The 24,689-nt window shown below is 42.1% G+C and overlaps 1 protein-coding gene across 3 annotated transcripts in view; it reads left to right on the plus strand.

Moving 5' to 3' along the window:
- LOC148501151 (phosphatidylinositol 3-kinase regulatory subunit gamma-like) overlaps window positions 1–24,689 on the plus strand; it is a 124,504-nt gene that overhangs the window by 46,348 nt on the left and 53,467 nt on the right. For all 3 annotated transcript variants that reach the window (XR_015870077.1, XR_015870078.1, XM_088450863.1), the window contains exons 3-4: window positions 19,086–19,178; window positions 19,433–19,495. Coding sequence is in view for 1 of the 3 variants with exons in the window: in XM_088450863.1 (XP_088306989.1) it covers window positions 19,086–19,178; window positions 19,433–19,495 (156 nt within the window). In the remaining 2 variants the exon portion in view is untranslated. The remainder of the gene's footprint in view (window positions 1–19,085; window positions 19,179–19,432; window positions 19,496–24,689) is intronic.

A 24,689-nucleotide genomic window follows, 5' to 3' on the forward strand; every position in this document is an offset into this window, starting at 1 on the left:
ATAAGAAGTATATGCAAAGGGTTACTTGGCTATCACATGTGAGAGACTCTAATGTGTTTGGGAATATAAAACAACTTCATTTCTGTTTAGTATGTGAAATCCACAGTTTGCATCCCTTTTCATACCATGTGCACTAAATAATTTTTAGGATCCTGTTCCTGCTATTTTTGTATGTACAGGTTTGACAAGTGACTACATTTAATTGAAAGAAGCTTTCCAATTGAGAGATCTCCAGTAATAAAAATAAGCATATATGAGACGGAGGCATAAGAGCTTTGTCACTGTATTATTAAATAAATTCTTCGAAAACTTGCTTTTTTTCACACTCTAGTGTATCTTTGGTATCTGGGTAGTTACCGCTGTGTTTATTTAAAGAATATATCCGGTAAGGGGTTTGGGTGATTTGGGAGGTTCCCATTAGCAAAGTGGCACCCAGTAGGACTACTCAAGGTTTTTTTTATATTTTTTTTTATTGTGTACAAATTTTTTTATTCTCAAGTGAGTCCCCTAAGAGAAACCGGAGCCTCGTTTTTAAACAATATTTCTGGTGAATTAGAACTCACAAGTTGTGTATTATACACACCTAAAATACCTTTTGTAGAAGACTATGAATTCAGATGTATTTACATTTTCGCATATAAGCACATTTCCTCACTTATGCTTGTCATACTGCATTTGCTGATTCAGCACAGTGTGTCTCATCCATGGGACTCTGTTTGCTTTCTATCTCTGGCCCACAAACTGTCGGCATCAAAAAAAGGGCAGGCATAGCCAACCGGGCGCATAACTCTTCCTTTGTTCCATGACTGTCACCAAGCCAGCTCAGATATCGTCCCTTGTCACGGACAATCTCTGTAGAGGACAGTACTGTCTGCCAAGCTGCTTTTAACCCTCGTCCTTCTACCCAGTACAGAAATGAGATTTAAAAGTTCTGACAACTAAACATAAAACAAATGTGCAACTAAGCAGCACTTTTTTGTGACACAATATCCTTTACTACCTATCAGGTTTGATACTGAACACCATTGATGGGCAACATGAGATATACTTAAGGAAAACGTACAGCCCTCTGACCTTCAGAAGGACTGCACATTTACTTTTAATTTGCAGAAATTAAAAAGATTTAAAAAAAAAAAAAAAAAAAGCCTTAAAACTACCTCGGCAGTACAGTCACTAATTCCAAAATACCCCCACATGCCCCTCGTTTGCTCCAAAATTACACCGCAGGAGACAAATGCCCCAAAGATGCTTAAACCCCCACATGCCACGTGAACGGAGTGTTCAGTCTTATGCTCTGGTCAGAGCACAGAGCTGTAAGCCGCAGGCGAAGTGTCACTGGGCTGCTGGCGGCCCGTGGCCTGCTTGTCCACCATACCTTAATTTAGGGGGTTCTGCTGATTTCACAGCAGTAAAAGTACTGGCATTTTTGGGGCATTTCCTCTGGGGTTTGTTTTTTGTTTCTCCCAAAGTTTTCTTTATTCTGGCTTTGACTTACAGTATTAGATTGGTAAAATAAGACGCACAGATAACAGGCTGAAAGCTACATTTCATCTACAATCTGTTTGTTAACTCTTGTCAGTAGTTCCCATCTAAATTGATGGGCGATATTCCATTGTTTGTGTGGTTGGGCGTGAGTGCCACAGGTGCCCATTACTTATAGCACATGCTGCACCCATATGCACCAGGTAAGGTGGCTAAACCAGTTCAAACTATTGGGCGCGCTGGCCCAAATGTCCGACTTTGGACAAATTTCTGGTTACCACCTCAGCAGAAATGATGGCATTTGCCACACTCAAGCATGCGACACTCGCTCCCAGAAGCACAAACAACTGAATATCGCCTGTCACTTTAGACGGGAGCTGCGGATGAGAGTAATCAGTTGAATTACCCCCTTTTGAGTTTTATTAAAAACACATTAACCTTAGTCTTTTTAGAATCTCAGACACATAAATGTCTCTACCAACTCCTATTTCAGCCCCTACGGCACTGATTTCACTTTCCAAGAGAAGACATATTTTTGTATTTTATACAAATATTTAAGCTTCTGCACTAACATCTTTCCAAATAGTCATGAAGATTAAAGTACATCTGTCGTGTACACACAACTGAACAACAGATACCTGACTATGCAGTGTGTAGTCAAACATGTATTTACATTTATTGCATTACAGCTGCGTTGTTTCTTCTATATTTGTACAACTCTGCATGAAGTTAGCCATTTTCTGGGGACGGTAGCTCTCAATATTCATGGGCGTGAATAAAAGTGAGCTGCACATGTACTAGTTAGGAGCAGGTTACGTGTGCTTCCCAGATACCACCGGTGCCAATTTTCACTACATTGGTTCTGAATTATCAGTTCAGTTAATTTTATCCGAGCATGTTGCCAATGGTACAAGCTTATTTAAATAACCTCTGTGGCAATTATGATATAAAGAAGATGGCGTCCTACTGGCAACAGAGGCCAGTCAGGAAATGGAATTTATAGGGCAGGATCCCCAGGGATTGGATGCTGTGATCAGCTGGTCTGGGAGCAGCACTCTGAGTGGAGAAAAGCGTCAGGTGAGTGTCCAACATGGCTGCGCCCATACTGTGGTTTAGGAGGGAACTCTGGCATGCAGCCTGTGTGCCATCATGCCGGGAAGACACGCTGTGAGCAAGGGGCTACAGAGAGCCACCTCCATGGTCGGCGACAGGACACTGAGCGGACGAGGCAGGAGCAGCACAGACAGACCTCAGCACCAGCCGGGAGCAATGTGCAGCGTGAGCGGACCCCTGTGCTAGCCTGGACAGACAACAGAGAGGTAAGAGTGGTTTTTAAGGGCCGAGGAATGACAGTTGGTTTGTGTCGGTGGGCGCACATTAAATTTCGCACAGGTCGTGTCCAATACACCAGTTGTAGCCGTGGAAGTAGAAAAATGGGCGCCTGCAGTGTTTGCGCCCATCGGCAGCAAAAATTGGAGCTGCGGCCACACTAAAACAATTGAATTGCCCCTTATAAACATTCCCAAGGAATTTTACATTTGAATTTTACAAAACGTCAACACTTCTGAATAGAGCATGAGGCATTAAATATATGCAAAGGAAAAACTTGTCAAAGGTATGTATAGCTGATTCAGAACCGCTCGCACGATGTGTATGCAAATTGCGTAGGAAGTGCTATCGCTCAGCAATGCATTAGCACGCCCAGTATTTCTTAGAGAGCGATCACATAGTGTATGCAGACACCCACCACCCTGTCTTAAGACGCCCACTTGTGCACGTCATGTCCAGGAAGTGTATTCAACCATCGGTACATGGGATGCTATCGCAGTGCTTGAGGTTGCCCATACCTTGCCGCAAACACTGTGAGCACTTCAGTGTAAAAACAAGCCAGGTGACATGTACTATGATGCTGTCTTTTAATTATACACACCTCTAAACTCCATTGAAATGCTCAGGCACGCCTGTGTTTGCACCTCCACTCCCCCATTTTTATGGCCAGCCCCTGTTACCACCTACAAACGGCTTCCCCTGTCACTCACTCTGCTGGGTTGCCTACGCACAGCGAGCGAAGGCATTGTGAACTTTCGCTAAGGTATGTGCATGCGCACAATGCTTACACACTGCATACCATCGGCAGCAGCGAGCATTTGCATCTTAGCGAGCGGGTCTGAATGAGCTCCAGTGTTCAAGTGTATACATTTTTGGATTATCAAATTGTTTTTAACTCTTAAAAGTAATTGCTATCTGTATGAGATATGTATTAATGGGGGGGGATGTATTATTGCGGTACTTAACCTGCCGCTATAACTCTTCCTGCTTCGCCTCTTTACCGAGGCGAAGCAGGAAGCACTAACGATGAGATGTATGAACAACATTAACTCCCCCCTCCGGCGATCCCTGCTAGAGACCACGGTGCATCAGCCTAGTGCTGATGCGCTGTCTCACAGGGCCAGCTCCTCTGAGCATGCGCTGGATCTCGCAGGTTTCGAGAGATCCCCGTATGCAGCCTGGAGCTAGCAGCCACAGCGCTGTCCCTCCTGTGGAGATAGGGCATCGCCAGGCTGTAGCTGTCGATAGCCACAGCTACAGCGGGCGGAACGGTCAGGCGATTTGACTGTTCATACATGACCCAGACTATCGGCTCTGCTATCTTAGTCATTTACCGCCAAACCCCCCGATCATACATCGGGGAGAAGCTGTATCAGCGCACACAACGTGCACTGATACCGCTTCAGCGCTTAATACATCTCCCCCATTGTTACATTTTTCACAGCTATATGTGACTGGTATGCTTGAGATTGTAATTATTCTGTTTTCCTGCCCACTTCATTAATATACTGAGGTGCCCAACTCCCTAGTGAAGTCCAGGGACTGCTCTGTTCCTCTTAAAGTTCCAAAAATCGGGGACTGGTTGGGAGAAAGAAGCTGCCCAATAACAAGCTGCTACCAACGGATTACAGTTTGTGATTGGTCCCCTTCCCCCTCTCCTACACTATTAAGATGGTATTTGCCAATTGTGTTTTACATCCCTGGGAAAAAACTGCTGCATGTAGCAATTGCCAGGGCTCTGGCCAGGTGGACGGGCGCTTTAGTGAAAGTCTCTTATGTAGCAATGTTTCAAATAGCATAGTTTCTGTGTGAAAAAATTGTATATAAGCTACTTTTTGAGTAAGATGTAAGCTAAAAGAGTAGTAAATAAAACTTGTCGATGTCTAGGGTTAGAAATAACCAATCCATGGCTGGGTTTTTACTTGATTTTAGTTATCTTACATTATGCTAAGTTATTTTGACTTTGCTTCATAATTAATTTTATCAAACAAAATATCACAGATCCTTGTGGCATAGCGACGCATGTAATTCATTTTACTTGTAACAGGTGAATACAGTGCAAATTACAAAATATCTCTTCTGGAATTCATATTTTAACACCCATTCCTTTCCTATTATAGCAATTCCATTTGAAATGAAGGGTTCCATTTAAGAACAAGTCATAATTCTTTAGCACTCCTTATAGGGATTATGAACTCCATTCAGTATTTTACAAATGACCTTAAGCTTAGCTTACCAGTTACCACTCTTTGTGACTGTACTGCTTATGCCATCAATAGATGGCATTAGAGGTACGGTTCCCATTGCTGCCAAAGGGCACCCGACAAAAGCATTTTTGATGTCGGCAAAGCCTTCCATGCTTTACCGAGTTCCAGCCGGGTTGAAGCGCAATGAGAATATGGACATCGAGCATGAGCATTAGTCATTAGCCTGTCACCAGCAGCGCTAGGCTGTTGGCAACAGAGCGAGTATGCCGATGAGGAGGGAGGTATCTCAGGACCTCACCAGACAGATAAATTATGTTAAATATCAGTGGCATATTCATTAGTATTACTGTGACACTAAAGCTGGGTACACACTAGACGATATGTTGTCAGATTCGGCGGATTGGAGCGACATATCGGGCACATCGTCGACTGTATACCTGCTATGTCGCTGACGTTGCGTGCTCCCGCACTTCGTCAGCGACATACTCAGTTGGCCCTGCGTATAAGCCCACTGGCGATTATCTTTAGCAAGGGCCATGCTATTGAATGTAGCATCGCCCCCGCCGTCATCGGCAAGTGTTTATGCACTTGCCGATGCCAGCGCACCCCATCGGGTCCTGTCTCTGACGAGGTCTGGCACACTATACATCATCTAGTGTGTATCGACCTTAAGGGTGGAATTCAATTAGCCGCAATAATGCGATAACTTAATCTTACAATTCGTGGATACCTTGTACTGCGGCTATGTACCGCTGCATTTTTTGCGCATTCCTGTTACAAAAGTTGCTATGTGGCATTTGTACAATTTTTCAAATATTTTCCCGCAATAAATATAGGTAAGAATGGGAAAATCTGCCTATATCTCAAAAAAACCCAAACTGATCTACAGTAGGGGGATAATATAGAAGTGTATTAGTGGTCATAATAAAAGTATTTTGGGTTCTTAAAATGTGTCAAATGACTGTTATAAGCATATTTCTAAAACAGAGAAATAATTATTGTAAGCAAGTGTTGTTTTGGCAAAATAAATGTTCTTAAATTGGGGGTGCATAAAATTGCCTATAAGTATATATTTGTGTCATTTAAAGACACTTTTATAAAATCTGCAAATGATGTGTCTAAAACCCACCTGCAATCTTAAAATCAACTGTCCCATTTATTCAGCACCCCCATATACCTGTCCCACATCAATTAACCCATTCCCAGCATTTTGTACATGTCATTATTGGCCAAATTAAGCTAAATAAAAAAAATATTTTTGCCTAATTAGTCATCAAGGAGGATGTCCCAGTGGTTCTGAACCAAGACTCTTTTAACCAAAAATAGGGGTTTTGCACAACTTTTCACTTGCTAAGGAGATGGTGAAACCTTTTCGTGCCAAATGGTATTGAGAATTCCCACCTGCGAAAAGTCGTAGCTAATAGGATTGCGCGATAAGTCGCTTTAGCAGAAAAGCGGTTTATTGCAGCTAATTTAATTCCCCACTAAATGGAATATGCTGCTGGCATTAAGTATTGGTGTTAAATTGAGCCCTAAATTGTTTGGTACCCTTTTTAAACGTAACATGAGAGAGCCAGAGAATATTTAAATCAGTCGACATGACTCCACAGCTGTGATTTTATTTTTATACAAGGTATATTGGCTGTCAGACTCCTGGGATTCAAGTCCAGTTGTATGTAGGAATAGAGCAAACCTCGTGTTGCATGGGAATCCCATTTATGTTTCAAAATGATGGTGGCCCCAATCTGATTCCCACTTTATGCTGTTTCTCGTCACCAGCTTAATGTGTGGTTATGTTTCCATTTTTTGCCTCCTCAGTGAGCTGAACTTGCAGTGGGTGATACAGTAGGGTTGCGCTGCTCAAGTTCCATAATATTGATTCCCAGATTTGGATGTCGTTACTTCATTCCTAAGGGCTCATTAGATTCTGTACTCATGACTTGTGTGGTCTGATATCTGTTTTTACATCTGAAATTCAGTTACAAAACCTTTTAAAAACGTCTCGCACTTCTACTATCTGTATTGTCTGAGGCACCAGTATATTGCTATGGAAAAGGGTAATAGTTCTACATATTAAAATCCATGACTAGGCATGCTAGAAGGATTTACTAATCAACTACAGCAGTTCGGAGAAAGCAATAAGCAGTTTCTAAGAAGAAGTTTTCTCACTCTGCAAATTATTACCGTTGTTCACCTCTACAACATATTTTGGATTTAATTCCATTTCCATTACTTCATTTTGCATAAAATATAAACATTGTGCTCTGTGCAGCAGAGCTTATAGTGTTGTCTTGACCTTGCTGAGTTTTTAATATTGCTCCATGATTTCTGAAGTTAAGTGTGTCTAAACCTAGCTACAGTTGGGAAATAAACATATTTTTATACATGAAAGGGGCTATAAAACATTTGTTCTATTGTTTTGTTTCTGTAATTTAATAGAGTATTGGCATAACTTCATTTAGCTGAAAGATTGTATCTGCGTGCATTACACAGCGAGTTGATCTTGCTGAAACCAGTTTGGGACTTTTTTTTTTTCTTTCTTTCCTCATTTTTGAGACACGTGGTAGAAATGTAATTGGACAACAGGCTGTACTGAAAGGCGTTTTTCCCCCATCTTGTAGCGTGAGAGAATTCTTTCTGAAATACTTACCAGCATTGTGCATTTTGTAAATGAAGAGGGTATGAGAGAAAGAGTTAAATATGTGTGTGTACAGATCTGGTCAGTACTTGTTACTACTGGACAGAACTACAGATGGAGCACACTTTACTGAACCATCGGCACACATGGGCCACCAAGTAGTTTACATTGGAGTAGATTGCTATAGATATTGCATACTGATTTGTGTTATGTGCACTGCAGTATTTCCTATTTCCATAATATAAAAGTAATTACAACTGTTAGGATGCATTCAATATAACTTTTTTTTATTACATCTAATGTAAGTTCTTATAAAGCTGTGTTACCACTTAATTACTAAGCTCCTTCCCCACAACAGAGTCCCAGGGGCCTGTTCCATGCAAGCTGATTTTTCCTGGGCTTCATGATTAGAATCATTGCATGGTGCATTCGGGGAGGGAAAGAAACAGGTAATGCAGCTCTTATTGAACTAGTTTAACTGTTTTTTTTCTGTATTAATTAGAAGTGCAGTTATCAATATAAGTACAGTGTGGTCCGTAAGTCTACACATATGGTATGGGAGTGGGGGAAAACTTTTTCGCTTATAATTTTTGAATTTGGAAGGTAGTAATGTGACATACTAAACAGAAGCAGAATCTCATAAGGAAAACAATGGTGTCCTTCGTTTTAACGTATCTGTATTCATTCTTGAGGTTAACATAAAGTTTATAGGATATGTTCGAAGTGCTGTCCACGATGTTGCAGGGTTGTCTATTCTCTTTTCCCGTTCCTAAATAACCTTGACCAACATGTCTGACTGAATCGGAGCACAAGCATCAACAATTTGTTGTTGCAGATTATAACAATCTTGTATCTCCACAGCATTAACATGTTCCTTCAGGTAACCACACTGAAAGAAATCCAACAGTTAAATTTCAGGATCTTGATTGCCACTGGACTGGACCTCTATGGCCAATCCACCTTTGGGGAAACTGCAGATCAAGATATTCTCTGACAGTGAGTCCATAATGAGGTGGGACACCATCTTGCTGGAAGAAATTAGGATATGACCCATCCTCTGATAAAAATGAGGGAAAAATCTCTTCATCTAACAACCTCTTGTAATGTGCTGATGTTTCATCAATGAAGAATGGTCCCACAATACGGGTACCTCACAAAACCACACCATACCAACTGTTGGCTACAACCCCTACAGACATTGAGCGCTTGTCTCCGACCAGTACCCGTGGTTCTGTTTGTCTACTTCACCATTGACAAAGAAACTTGCCTCATGACTAAACAATACCTGGTGTTGAATATAATGGTTCAGTTGAAGTTGCTGTATTACCCAGTGTGCATAATCCACCCGACGATCTGTGTCATCCTCAGTCAGGTCTTGCAACATCTGAATCTTGTAGGGATGCCATTTATGTGTAGGGAAAATTCTCAAAATAGCCATATGACTAACCCCATGTGCACGAGACAGTTGACTAGTGCTACGTTGTGGGCTCTTTGAAAATGATGCCAGTACAGCAGTTGTTGCTTCATCTGTAACATATTTTGGTCGTCCTTTTTGTTTTAACTGCAACTGATCTGGTTTCTTTAAATTTGGCAAGGAGTTTGGCAACTGCACTATGAGTAATGGGTGACCTATTTGGGTGACGTTGGATGAAATAATTTGCAATAGCACGTGTGCTACGTTCTCCAGATATCAAGACAATCGCAACATGTTTTGTTTGTGTTAGTGCCATTGTCATTAATGAGACTACCTGCAAAAGAAAACTCATTTAAAACTTGAATGAATAGATACGATAAAATGGAGAACGCCATTATTATTTTAATGAAATTCTGCATCTGTTTGATATGACTACCTTTCAAAGAGTTGCATTCAAGATGGCCGCCATACTGGTGACATACCCTAAAAAGTTTTCCCCAATCCCATATCATGTGTGTAGACACTGGATTAATATTTCCTTATTTCCTTTTTATGGGAGTGTTTTCCCACTTATGGACCACCCTGTATATCAATTCGATCTTATATATAAAATTCATTGGTCTGTTTTGTTTGTATTTCGTTTGTTTTGTCCGGTTATGCATTCGGACACCATTTCACCGATTGGGGTGAAACCAACGTGAGGTGGTCCAGTTGGATCCTGGCCAGGTTTTAGATGAGTTATGGTCCCAGTCTGACCTCCCGTTTGTGTACGCTAGGCAGAACTTTGACCCGGGGAGCCTGTTCTGAGCCTTCCATTGGACGGATTTGGACAAAATTTTCAGAGTGGTAACATTGGATCCCAGAAGACATACTAGTGTGTTGAGGTCACAGTCGGACCTCCCATTGGTGTACACTGTGCAGAACTTTGACCCGGGGACGCTTGGCTGAACTTTGACCAGGGGTGCCTGTTCTCCACTGGATGGATTTGAATGAATGCTTCACAGAAGGGTGGATTGATCTGTGATGCCTAATGGAGTGGTTAGGGTCCCGGTCGGATCTCATGGCGGAATGCATCAGGCAGAACTTTGACCCAAAGAGCCTGTTCTGGGCCTTCCAATGGATGAATTTTGTCAAACATTACATAATTTGTACAAAAACTTCAGAGTGGTAACATTGGATCCCAGAAGACATACTAGGGGGTTGAGGTGCTGGTCGATCTCCCGTTGGTGTACAAACGACGTAGGGGTCCCCCTCTTTAGTGGGGGGGAGAGGGGGGGCACGCTTTAAAAAAAAAAAAAAAAAAATTTTAACACAGCTTTTTTTTATTTTGGTACCGCAGCAACACAGACTGGTCTCACTCACCCATCCGTGCTCTGTGTCAATGACACAGATGCATGTAGCACGGATCTCCTGGTCCGTGCGTGCAACTGTGTCATTGAAATACACAGCAGCACAGACGGGTCTCACTGACCCGTCCGTGCTCTGTCTCAATGACACAGATGCATGTAGCATGAATCTCCCTGGTCCGTGCTACATGCATCTGTATCGTGGACGATGTGACAAACCGCATACGATGTGTATCACACCGTACATGATAGGTCAAAATCTTACCGCTTTTCCATAAGATCTACGATTCAGAATTACGACACGATGTACACGATTGGTCGATACGATCTAAATCCGCCATATCGTGCAAGAAATCGCCCTGTATATGGACCGCTTTAGCTTTCAATATCTTGCACAAGGACTCTAATGCAGAGACACATACAGGTATACAGAAGCATTTTTATAGAAGATTGTTTTTCCCATGATCTTGACAGAAATGTAGGAATACTTGGATAAGTCTTTATCACTAAAAGAGTTAGAAGATGCAATAGCATCTTCTCCAATTCATAAGAACTGAGCCCTGATGATTTCACTATATCATACTATAGAAATGTTGGTGGAAAATGAAATGCTGTTCTCCTACAGGCCTTCAATTAGAGATCAGACTCCACTAATTGTCCCTTCTCTTGAGGCCAACATCACAGTTCTCACTAAGGAGGGCATGGTCCTTCCATATTAGATATTTATAGGCCTTTAATCTACTCGAAATTTTATAAAAATGTTAAGTTTAAAGTGATTGGCAATCACTTTAAACTTATCTTACGGGGACTGATCCACAATGACCAGGTGGAATTCATTCCTGGTAGGAAAGCACTAAACAAAACCACGAACTAAAACTGCCCTCACATTTAGAGATTATTTCCAATCAGCCAACTAGAACTGGAACCAAAATCTGGTATTATATGTGAGCAAATGACTATCAGTCATTTGCTCCTAAAAGCTGGAAGACTCACAAAAATGGTCACTAAAGCTGGCCATACACTAGACCAACTTTCATCCAACTGGTTGGAATGAAAATCTGGTAATGTATGGGAGCAAATGATGATCAGCAACTAGTTGGATGTAAGTTGGTCTAGTGTATGGCCAGCATTAGCCATGTTTATTAAATCAAACAAATTAACCAAATTGTTTTAAATTACCTTATGTCGGGAGCAAATCGCCAATTGTCATTCGTACCTATACATGATCAGATTTTCGTTCATACCAGCCAACTAGTTGGCTACATAGAAAGATAATCTTTAGATGTGAGGCCAGCTTAATGATTCATCTCGCGTGTAGAGAAACTCTTAACTCCTATCTACTGACATTGAAAAATAATTTTTTGTAGTTGATTGGCTCTCCTTAACAGGTGTCCTGAAAGATTGCGTAGGGTAATTAGTGCCCCATTAACCAACGAGAGAGAAGCATTTTATCACTCTTTTCTAATGCTGAAAAGTGCTTAAGCACCTTTCCTGTATCTATAAAGGCAGATACCGCAGTTTGACAAATTGGACTGAGCAGCACTTGGCTGCTTTCTCCTGCCCATGCAAATTGTATCGGCTTTGTATTTAGCAATGAGTGGTGTCTGCGACTTACCGCTCGTGGTGTAAGTCCAAACTCCCCAGGTTTGCCTGGAATCCAGCTGCGCCGGCAAGTGGTAATGTAATTGCGAGTAGCCGGCATCTTGGACATGACTCTCAATGCACTGCTGCAGCTCAGTCTCCTGGCCCCGCTCTCCGCCCCTTCCCTCCTACTCTCCGTCCCCTCCCTCCCACTGTTTGTCCCTACAATCAGTCTGCGCATTCGCCAGCTGCCGGGACCTCCCTTGGATCCTCTTCATTCGTCGGCATCCGTGGAAGAGAAAAACATGCTGCCTTGTAATATAACACTACCGCCTACTGCACAGTCCTGTAGTGTTGAATACAAGCAGCAGTTAGGAAAATATCGCTGCATGCAGGAAGGAGAGCTGACACTATATTGCGCCCATTTTTTTTGTAACCTTGTTAAATGGGGCTCTTGTTCTCTACAGAGCACCTGCTTCTAGGATTAAAATAAATGGCTCTCTATGTGAATGGCTCTCTGTCTTGGTCACAGTCAAAGGTTCTTTTTCTTGGTCAGCTGTTTGGTCCATAATTGATCTGTGCATTCTACAACTGGAAATAGGTATTATCTGATTTGGATTAATGACTCTATGGGGCGATTCAATTCAGTGCGAGGTGAATAGTGCCAGGAAGTTGATCCCACAGCTGTTCAATTCACAACCTTGTCTAGTCCGACTATAACAACTTAAGTTGGAGAATGCCGGTTCTCTGAACTTAACTTTGGTATTTACTCGCGAGAACCAACATTCTCCGTACAAGCTGGCAAACAGCCATGCGACCGGAGCTTTAGTCGGATTTTTGCTCGCACCTTCAGGAGGGTGGGAGAAGAAATCCTTTTGTCGGCCTAACTGCGCTGAATTGAATAGCTTTGGGAACTCCTTCCCGGTGCTATGAACAGCACACCTGAATTGAATCACCACCCATATGTCCAAATTATACTTTTTCTTTAGGAGAGCTTGGCCTTCCTACTGAGTCACATTCACCTCTGTAGAATGAACTATGAATAACAGACCAGCACTTGATATATGCTGCATATTTGATTTTATAAGTTATTGATTGAAAATCTATTTCCAGTCTTCAATATCTACAGAGATCACTAGGCGAAGACTAACAATATTATCCAGATGGTACTTGGGCCAGATTCAGCTGTGCAAAATATATTCAGGAGTTTCGGTCTTATACTAGAGAATGTAGTTCAGCATTTGATACTACATTCCACATTTGTTTGAAATGCCCCTAGAATCCTACTATATTGGCAAAGTGTCATAAAGACAGCTGAGGAAAAAGTAAATGTGTGCGTTCTGATTACTGATATTAACCAACATTCTGATCTCAAAACACCACAATCTGGTGATTATGATAATGAGGAATTTGTATGTACATAGTGCTGGTGGTTTGAATATGCAGCCAATCTACTGGATGTGCAGCCAGAATTCTACTTGATGTTTCATTAGGGCACTTTATTGTCAAAGAGGTTGCACCTTCCCATACAGTAGCTTCAAATATCCCTTCCAAATTCGTCAGTTAAACAGTTTTTTTTAACCTGTTTATCACTAGAGTGTTCATAGAAATATCTGGAACTCAGATTAGTGTAGGGAAGTAGAAGCAAATCACACCCTGCCCTGAAGTTCCCCCCTCTGTCTTCTTCCATATGTTCTTTCCTTTCGCCCAGTTTATGTTGTGGTTTCTACTTCTATAACGTTATATCTTCATTACAATCATCTGTTTGTTGGCACGGAAATAAATCGAGGACTTATTATTTATTTATTTCCAAAATAAATTATAAAAATATATACATTTATTTATTTAGATTTATTAATCTGTTTGGATATGCAAATTTACTTTAATATGTCAAGTCATACAGTCAGGTGCATAAATATTGGGACATTGACAGCATTATCATAGTTTGGCCTCACCAAAGTCCAGGAATGATGATGTTCGTCCATGTAAGATGACGTTTAGCCTCTTTCTGAGTTCCGTTTTTTTGGAGGGAAAAATCCGAACTCAACGTGCAAACTCGAACCTATCCGAGCCTGCACATCCCTAATCTGTAGTATACATTTTTTGTTTTTCGGGAGTCAGTAGTTCAAGGAACTCGGCAAACCAGATCTCCAGTGCTTAAATGTATGCTACAGAAATGTCTGGCCAGTAACATATAAGCTTTATTTTTACTTCCAATACACTGTAAACTCCATGGGATTAATAGACACACAGACCACTTTTTCTGAATTTGGTACTTATACCATTCTGGGAAATAATTGTGCTGAAAGTTTGTGAGGAGGTCTTTTTAAAATGATTTGCAAATGTAGCAGTTGATTCTGTAATAATTCTCTAAGAAGTGATTTCTAGGTTCTAGCGTCCCAACATTGCTCCCTATCATTAAAGAGTTAATATATTTGGAGAGCTTGGAATTTGCTGACTATGCTAAATAGGCCTGGCTAAGGATTAGGCACTGAGCCAGGATGTGTGTATCAGGAGGGGAAGCAGGAAAAGCATCAAAGCCTGGCTCTGCATCTTTCTTTTATTTCCTCTCTTTTGCTGTTCTCCTCCACCCCCAAACCCTTCAAACATGGTTTACTAGGTTCCTAAATAAACAGCAGTACAGTATGCTAGGGTGCTGACAAGCTGATTATATTTAGAAATTGATGTAAGGCATAGCTACAAAACTTTGCAAGATGAATTTAACTTTTATATTTTATGCTTTGTTTTTGCAACACTTTAATTGTGAATCGAAGGTTATTTATATACTACCAGTTATTTATATAATGCATACATGGTGCTTGATTCAATTGAACGCAAACTAAATAACGCCGGGAGGGAGCTCCCGGAGCTATTCAATTCCGAGCACTGTTAAGGATTTCTTCTCACACTCCTCTAGGGGTGTGAGCAGAAATCCGACAAAAGTACTGGCGAGATGCTGTTTTCTGCTGTTAGCGCTGTGGAAACAGCATCGCGACAGGCAGTTTAGTCGTAGAATGCCCATTCTCTCGACTAAACACCCTGTTTAAGGTGGGAGAATGGCATTCTCCGACCTAACAGCGCACTAAATTGAATAGCTCTGGGAGCTCCCTCCCGGTGCTTTCTAATTCGCGTTAAATTAAATAGAGCCCATAATCTTGCAGCGCTTTGCAGAGAATATTTCAGTTATTTATATCAGTCCTTGTCCCAGTGGAGCTTACAATCTATATTCCCTATCACATGGGCACACATACACGCTAGGGTTAATTTTTTGTCAGAAGCCAATTTCCATAATAGTATGTTTTTGTATTGTCCAACGAAACCAACGCAGACGATGGAGAACCTAAAACCCCAAACAGATTAGTGCCTTGGTCAGGAATTGTACTCATGATCTCAGAACTGTGAGGCAGTAATGACCACCACTACGCCAATCAGTGCCCTAACTAGGGGTGCACAGAGCCAGTATTTTTGCAAAACAAGTGATTTTTATTGCACATGCATCTGAGTTGCACAGCGCATGTGTTATTACATTACCGTAATCCCACGTTGTGGCGCAGGCGTGTCTTGGCCGTTTCAGGGACTTACTGTATCTAATCCTGCATCTGCGAACCCGTACTTATGAAAGATGGCTCTGGCGTCTGAATTACGTCGGCCATTCTGAGTGACCCTAGACTCACTCAAAGAGTGAAGTTAGCCGGATCTGCGGCCAATGCTGCTTATGTGCACGCAGCTGCGTACAGCTGTGATTGCTCCTGTGGGCGTCTCAAAAGTCCCGGCGGCTGTTTCATTAGCATATTTTCGCACATCCTCAACTGAAAAAAATCACAGCTGTGAATTAGGCCCATTGTGCAATCATGTGACCCGGGACCAATCTGCATGACCATGGTATAATGTGTATACCTAATCTAACGTTTACACCAGAGGTTCCCAAATGCGGCCCTCAAGGCTCCCAAGCAGTTCAGGTATTAGAGATATCCATGGCTGAGCACAGGTGACTTAATTAGTACCTCAGTCAATTTGATTTAACCACCTGTGCTCAACCATGGATATCTCTAAAACTGGACTGTTGGGGAGCCTTGAGGACCACATTTGGGAACCTCTGGTGTAAACATTAGATTAGTTATACACATTATACCATGGTCATGCAGATTGGTCCCGGGTCACATGATTGCACAATGGGCCTAATTCACAGCTGTGATTTTTTTATGCTTGCACATAAAATGGGACGATGTGATGTACAATGTGGTGCACATCGTGTAGTGTGTACGCAGGGCCACGCGATTTTTTTGGACGATTGTACCTCCAAAGACGTCACCTGAACTGCCACTCCCTTTTCTGCCCTCACTCCACGTACTGTTTTTATTCTCTACCCCATGTAGCTAAACCACACCCCACTTCCTAATGTAGAGTTTGCAGCAGGTATGAATTGAGCCTCCCAGACACACAGCAATATTGCAAAGAAAGCATAAGGCGATTGCCCTATTTGCCCTTTCTGTGTACCCCGACAGTACAGCCCATTATTTAAATTTTATTCATGTTTGGTACTGTTCTACACAATGATCGCATAGTGTGTACAGGAGCAACAAGTAACTGGATAGGATACCCCAGCACAGTATGTCTTGTCATCGTTACGAGGTTTGAGTAGTGTGTGCATCTTTACGAGGATTGAGTAGTGTGTGCACTTGAAATCATGTTTTCTGGGATCATATGATTGTAAGTGAAATTATAAGGGCCGTCGTATCCTTTGTTACATCTTTCAGGCGTGATCCGCGCTGGGGATGGAAATTGGGCCGCTTAGCATTGATCTGCAGCATCCAACTCCTTCTATCATCCCCAACTCAGACTAAAGCTTGGCCACACACCAGACCAACCACCTTTTCTCCAACCATCGAACTAGTTGGTTGGTTGGAATGAAAATCCGGTAATGCATAGGAGCAAATGGGAATCAGCTATTTACTCCCAGACACTGGAAAATGGACAAAAGCTGTTGTTCAGACAAGTTTTTTAAATCAAACAGATTTAACCAACTTGCTTGAATTACCTTTTTCGTCTTTTCTGGTGTATGGAGCAAATTGTTGACTGTCATTTGCTCCCATGTATTACCGGATTTTCATTCCAACCAACTAGTTGGTTGATTGGAAGAAAGTTGGTCTGGTGCATTGCCAGCTAGTGTTCACTCTAGGTCTGGCGCCAGGCAGGGCGCTGAACCTAGAGAAAGGGCACTTCAGCGTGTGCCCAAAAATGGGTGCTTGGCCAATGAAAAGGGGGTCTGACTTTTCGTCACTCTTGGGGGCGTGCCCGGCACGTACGGACATGCTGGGCAGCCCCCAAATGCTGCGGTCACCGTGAATGGATGCCGGGCGCATGCTTCCGGCATCCATTCACCGGCGGTGACCGCTGCACAGCAGTTTTCCCCTCCCGCGGGCCGCAGTGTCCTGCGGGAGGGGACAGAACTGTTTCATCGGGATGCCGCAGGACAGGGTGCTTTTTGCCCTTTAGAAATAGGGCAGGGCATGGCGCCCCTCTGAAACAGCCTAGCGGGAATGCTATGGCCGACTTTAGGTCTCCTTTTAACAATGATACTTATTGCCAGTAGCATATTTTGTTTAGTATCACTACATCTCAATATGATACTAATATGCCGTGGGTAATTAACATCACTTCCCTGACCCTCATCCGCTACGCCTTTTGCTTTGCTGCTGGTAGCCTAATGCAGGCGAACGGCCCTTTCTTTGTCGTAAGAGAAATAGATGATGTTAGGTGATGCAAAAGAAGTTGTGCATGTTGGGTGGAAGTAGTGACGTTGAATAATTGGAAAAAAGGAAAATAATTTGTAGAAACACTCCTTTCACCTAGTCCTTCCCCGTTAACTCCATTATTTGGAAATCTGGCCTTTTTCCCCAGGGCTGCCACCCAATTAATTTCAATTACACCCAATTATTTTCAATTATGGTGATTGCAAGGGATTTCTACGAAAGGCCAATTACTCAACTCCTCTGGTGTTTTAAGTTTCCCCTCTATACAGGTCAAATGGGGCCTGCCTAATAGGGAGATATGGAAATATCTCCAGATTAAGCACTTTCTCCTAGGCCTGGGATCCGCTAATACCTATGGCAGTGGGCTTGCTCCATTTAAAAATATGTGCCTATCCCATTTCTACCCTTAACACCCTATGTCCTTTATTTCTAAACTGCTCATTGATCACCTTTTTTCCACTAGGCCTAAATTCACAAGGGATTGGGAGGTCGATTTGAAGGGTTTGGCTGGAGAGGATGATTGGCCGGAAATTTTTAGTAACTCATTCTCCAGCTGGGATAAGGTGATAGAGACTGCGGCTATTATCCTCCAGGAGGATCTGCCCTTTTTCCCTGGCTTCTGAACCTCCTATGAAAACCCCAGGTACATTTAAAAAAAACTTTACTGAGACATATACTCAGTGCCTCAAAAGCAGTTATCCCAGTGCATTGGAGGTCTGCTACCATCCCCACCGTGAATGAATGGTGGCCTCTGCTTGACCACTATATGTCTATGGATGACATCATACTAGCTTTACAGCATGGTCATCAAGATTTCACAGCGATCTGGTACCCTTGGCTCCTTTTATAAAGAATCTGATCATTACAAATTGATCCGTAGGGGACCAGGGTGGTGAGTGGAAAGAGGTTATCACAGTGATAGGCTTCTCTTCTACTTTTCATTTGTATTGATACGTATCTTTTTTTTCCTGGCAGTGAAGTTCTTCCCTTTTCTTTTTCCCTCACTTCCTTCCCCTTTTATTATCGTGTTTCTTATTTGTTCTTATGTTTTTCATAAGTGCTGTTTATTTGTAAAATGTGATCCATCACTTACATTTAACATGATGTCGTAGGAACAACAGTATTACTAGTTGTTTTGTTTCTGTACCAGTCATGACATGTTCATTTTATTTTGTGTTGGCTTCCAATAAACATAAATTGCAAAAAAAAAAAAGATATATAATAAAGTGAATTAAATCAATAAATAAATCTGTCTTTTATATAGAACTTAATAATTAGCAAAATTATGAATATGGTTTATGACAATGTTACATTTGTATTTATTTTTTCTTATAGGGGTGCTGCTACCTGAACTCACTGATCAATTTTCCCCTCAGGAGGTAGCTCCTCCTCTCCTAGCCAAGTTGCTTAAAGTCATTGAAAAGAAAGGTGAGAATTTTGAGGAATCCAGTGTCGCTTTTGTACAGTGCAATGCAACACTGCAGTACACTGAGCTGTGGATGCATCACTGCAGTACACTAGGCTGTGGATTAGATTTTCTTTCTATAAGAAACAATGTGTTAGAGTTTTCTACTTCAACCAGTTGATTGTGTTGATGGGGTCCCTAGGTATAGGCTTATGCTGTAAGGGCTGGGAGAAAAAAGAATCTATGTAAATTAAATTTGCCCCTTCTTTTCCTGTAGGACTGGGCAGTGAAATGCTGTACAGGACCTCTGGCTCAGAGTTTAAACACCAACTTAAAACCGGTAAGAACCAGTTGTTACAAGGGTCGCCCTTACCAGTGATTTTCTTTTCTTTTTTTTCTGCAAACGGTGGGAAGGTCTGACAATTTAGATTTTTTTTTTTTTTTAAATACAGGAGAGAGAATTGTTGTTAAAATGAATTTGCTATTCAGTTTTAAAACATTCCTTTTACTGCAAATTTTCTCAAAATGTACTTGTATTACTAAAAGGAAACATACTGTAAGGTGTACTAATAATCTAGTCAATATGCACTCTGACATTTTTTTTTTTTTTTTGTGTCAGTGCTGTTTAATTTTATTTGTATTGCAATCCTGTATTTGTATTGCAATCCTGATCCGCGCTTTCTCTGTGTGCTCAAAAACTGTTATTCTAGATAGTGACAGGATGTCCCATGCAAAGTAACAATGCTTATAGTGTATGCTTCAGAAAACTTTTTACATTTTCTTGCCAATATACATTGTATACTTAGCATTAGACTGGGGGATAGCGATAACAAACCATCTAAAGAGGACAAGTTTAGAAATCAATAGCAACCAATTGGATTGTATTTATTTATATAGTGCATTCTATAAAATAACAGACCCTAATTGTTACGGGCAACTTATACACTTGTCGTCGTCTTTTGAAAGTTTGAATCATTTCCTAGAGGAGGAATTGTATTGTGACATTTAGCTTTGGGTGGAGTCTAAACTGAGTATTTGCCTACATGAGGTACCAGAGCCGTAACTAGACTTTTTGGTGCCCTGTGCCAGATAGAGCATTGGAGCCCCCCTAATTTTTCAAAGGGACATAATGCACCCAAAAAAGGGGAATGTCCTCATGGGGAAGGGCCAGGGAAGAGATCGGAGAGGCCAAGAAATGCTGGGGATGAAATAAGAGGAAGCTACAAGTGAGAATGATAATAAACAGAAATTTTACAGGCCCAAACAGCGCCCCCTGACCTGTGGTGCCCTGTGCGATGGCATCGGCCGCACTACCCTAGCTACGGCCCTGTGAGGTACAGTACCTAATGCCTTGGTCCTGCTATCTGGCTGTTTCAGATAGGCACCAGGGTTTATTGTCATCCTCCAGTGACCACAGGGGAGAGTCATCAACAGCACCATTGTCTGAATGTAATGCTGGGTACAAATTAGATGATCAGCAAACAACGTGATGGTCGTCCTGATTTCCCTTGACCTCCCGGACAAACGATATAGTGCATATCGTCTGTACAATTTTCCAAACTAACTATATATTGTATGTTGCTCGGTCGTCAGATGATGTTTGCTTTCTAAACACCTGACGACCATCTTAAATATTTCTGTAAACTTTAAATAGCCACCACTACACTCTATTTTGAATGCAGCTGCAAGGCTGATCTTCCCCGCCAAACGATCATTGTCTGCTGCTCCACTCTGTCCCTCCATTAGTTACTGGTTTTCTACCGTATTTAATACAGAATACTTTTACTTACACATGAGGCTATTAACCAAACCACACCAATTTACATCTCTTCACTCATCTCTAAATATCTCCCAACTCGACCTCTCCGCTCAGCACAAGATCTGGGTCTCTCATCCAAATGTATTACTTGCTTCCATTCACGGTTACAGGACTTTTTTGTCGCTGCAAACACCCTGTGGAATGGCCTCCCATGCACAGTAAGACTTTCCTCTTTTCTCTAAACCTTTTAGTGTTCCCTAAAAACTCACCTCAGACAAACATAATCAGATTCCAAAACCACTCACAAAACCTTCATAGCTTTCATATCTAATTATCCCCTCACACAGTCCATATATAACCTCATATATTTTCTTTCTTCACTTTCACATCCACCTGACCTTTTGATTATGCAGCCCACCAAGAACCGCTGAAATTTGGCTGGACCAATATGCAATATGTAGCACCTATATTTGTGTATCAATGCCTATTTCCCTATAGATTGTAAGCTTGTGAGCAGTGCCTTCCTACCTCTGTATGTCTTATTACCCAGTTTTGTTCTATTAATGTCTCCAATTGTAAAGTGCCACGGAATATGTTGCGCTATATAAGAAACTGTTAATAAATAAATAGGGGCTGTACTTTCTATAGGGTATAAAAAGCAGGCGCCATTTTTGCTCTTTGCAGTTCTGCTCTGTGACTAGTGAGGCTTGGTGTATAACTGGTGAACATTGCTTTACTGCTCTGCTTTGTTTTGCATGCCTTAAAGTGCGTTTATACTTCATTCTCTTACGATGGATAATTTTCGCTATAGAGTAGAGGGCATTATGCACTGTCTGTATGGTATTAGCTAATAAGAGAGAGTGCTCAGAATAGGAGAAGAGCGAGATCTTGCTGGACAAAGAATTAGCTGCTGCAGAGGGAGTCTCTAACATGCCACTGCTTGTGGAGATTCGGGAGAACAGTCTGGTCGACTACCGCAATTTCCTGCGCATGGATGATTCCACCTTCTAGGAGTTGTTGCGTCTGGTGACACCTTACATTCGGAGGCAGAATACCAAGTTGCGGAGAACCATCCCTGCTAAGGAGAGGCTAGTGGCTACTCTGAGGTTCCTGCCTACTGTCAAGTCCCTTGCTGACCGAAGTTTGGCTCCCTCATCTCCCCTCAAGCTTCCCAGAGACCTGTAAAGCCATCATTACTGTCCTGAAGCAGCAGTACTTGAAGGTAAGAAAAACACCAGTCTTTATTTCTTGTGAAATAAAGTTGTTGTTTTTTTTATTAAAATCTAGAAACTCTGCACAGTTTGAAGGAAGGCAGCATATTTAATTTTATTTTTTTTTAAATAATTTTTAACTGTATTAGGGATTAGCAAAAGAAGGGGTTGGAGCCAGTTTGGGATCACTGGTGATGGGATTGTGTGGTTCTCTAATTTGCGTGTGGGGCATCAGTTGCCGGTCAAAGCCCTGTACCACCAATTCGTATACAAGTCTATCAAATTTATCCTGCTGGTCATTCCCCATATCGCACAGCATACATGCACTGTGGTACCCGATTATGGGGTAGATGTATGAAGCAGTGAAAAGAGCGGAGAAAGGTGCCAGTGGAGAAATTATCTATGGCAACCAATCAGCTTTGAGGTTGCATTTATCAAGTACATTCCATAAAATGAAAAGTAGGAGCTGATTGGTTGCCATTGGCATCTTCTCTACTGGCACACTTCTCCACTCTTTCACAGCTTCATACATCTATCCCCCTGTCCCATTTATCGGGCTTATTTTGAAGCACTTATTGTGCACTTTCCAGGACTTGTTGGGACATTTGAAAAGTTGCCAGTCTCTCTTGCACTGTGCCCTTCTTTTGTTGTTTCTTGGGATGAAGTTTCTCCCTCACTTTCCAGCACCTGGCAGGTCATTTCCAGGGAGATATATACCGGCCGGTCAGGGGTTACAGTACTAAAATATTAAAGATATGGTAATTTCATATATTTACAATTTTTTTGTTTGTTTTTTAGTTCCCCAACCGTGGAGGAATGGAAAGGCATTGCTGTGGAATTTGAAAGATGGTGGAACTTCCCTAACTGCTATAAATGACAAACATGTGCGCATAACCCCACCTGCCAACACCGCACTATAACAAGGGATTCTTTAGCATTGTTCTCATTGCTGTGGTCAATGCAAACTACGAATTCCTATTTGTCGACATTGGCATTGGCTTTCTGTGAGAAGCTTATCTCAAAAACCCTGAATTTACTGTCTGCTCAGGAAACCAAGCACTGCCTGAATTTTGTGTTTGTCGCTGATGAGGCCTTTGCACTACATGAACACATTATGAAGCCATTTGCGCAAAGGGGCCTGACCAAGGAGAAGCTTATTTTCAACTAAAGGCTTTCAAGACCGCGCCGTATTTTGGAAAATGCTCATGGAGTCGTCATGGCATGCTGTGTACTGCATAATTTCCTGAGGCAGAAAACCCAGCAGCAAAGGAAAACATACACAGCTATGCCAGATGACCAAGATCGGTGCTCTTCTGTGGCAGCAGGGGTTGTACATAGCAGCCTGGGCACATGCCAAACAAGTCAGGGAGGAGTACCTGACCTATTTTAGTGGTGTGGTGACAGTGACACTTCTTCGCCCAGCCTTGGGTCCAGTGAGATAATATATGGGTGCTGAGGGTCCTGTTCAAGCGTAAATTGGAGTAGGTCATAGTACCACACGGTGTTGGTGTTGTGAGAATGAGTGGTGTACTCAATAAAGCACATATCATTACATTAGCAAAGAGCAAACACATACATACATACCTGTACATACACACATGTATGTGTGGGTGGTGACTATAGTATAAACTGCCAAAATAACTTGAATTTGTTTGGGGTGTATATATATATATATATATCTCCCTCTCCCTCTCCCTCTCCCTCTCCCTCTCCCTCTCCTTCCCTCCCCCCACCCCATCTATATATATATATATTCTCCAAACAGTTACCCACTGAAAGCCCTCTTGATTTATATCATAAATTGTTGCACTTGGAAAAGAAAGAGATTGATCTGCTCTTGCATGGGCAATTTTTGTCTGATTACTTTAAGAAAAAACAATTACCTAGAGCAGTGATTTTCAACCTTTTTTAACTCGCGGCACCATACACAAGATTTTAAAATTGCCAAAGCACACTATCCGGCGATGCGGTGTGCGCGGACTATCAAAAAACACACTACATTACTTCCCACAGGAACAAAACACACTACATTGGCCCCCACAAGAATAAAACAATCCCATTGGCTGGCCTAACAGAAAAAAAAACCACATTGCTCCCCACAAAAAAAACAACCATACCACATTGCGCCCCACAGAATTGCTCCCCACAGAAAAAGAAACCTATGGCTGGCCCCACAGAAAAAAACAAAAGACATTGTTCCCCACTAAATAGGCATATATATGGCTGGATAACATATGGCTGGTTCTCACTAAAAAAAATGACATGACTGGTTCCCACGAAAAAATAAACTATGGCTGGTACCCACGAAGAAGAAAAAAATGTCTGGTCCCCACAAAACCCACATTTCTTCCCGCCTTGTCACTCACACTGCAGCAGGATCGCGTGCGGGCGGTCTTCCAGGCAGGCTGCAGAACCTGCCTGGACAGAGCGCGGGCTGGCTGATTGGCGCAGGGCATTGGCTGGCAGAGCGGGCTGGAGGGCAGTGGACAACGCGACGTGCGTGACCTGTGATGTCACGCCGCCGCATCTTTGCAGGTCACTACCCGGTCGCGCCTGAGTCTCCC

The sequence above is a fragment of the Taudactylus pleione genome, unplaced genomic scaffold, assembly GCF_031769625.1.
Source record: "Taudactylus pleione unplaced genomic scaffold, aTauple2 ptg000532l, whole genome shotgun sequence".
Taxonomy (NCBI): Eukaryota; Metazoa; Chordata; class Amphibia; order Anura; family Myobatrachidae; genus Taudactylus; species Taudactylus pleione.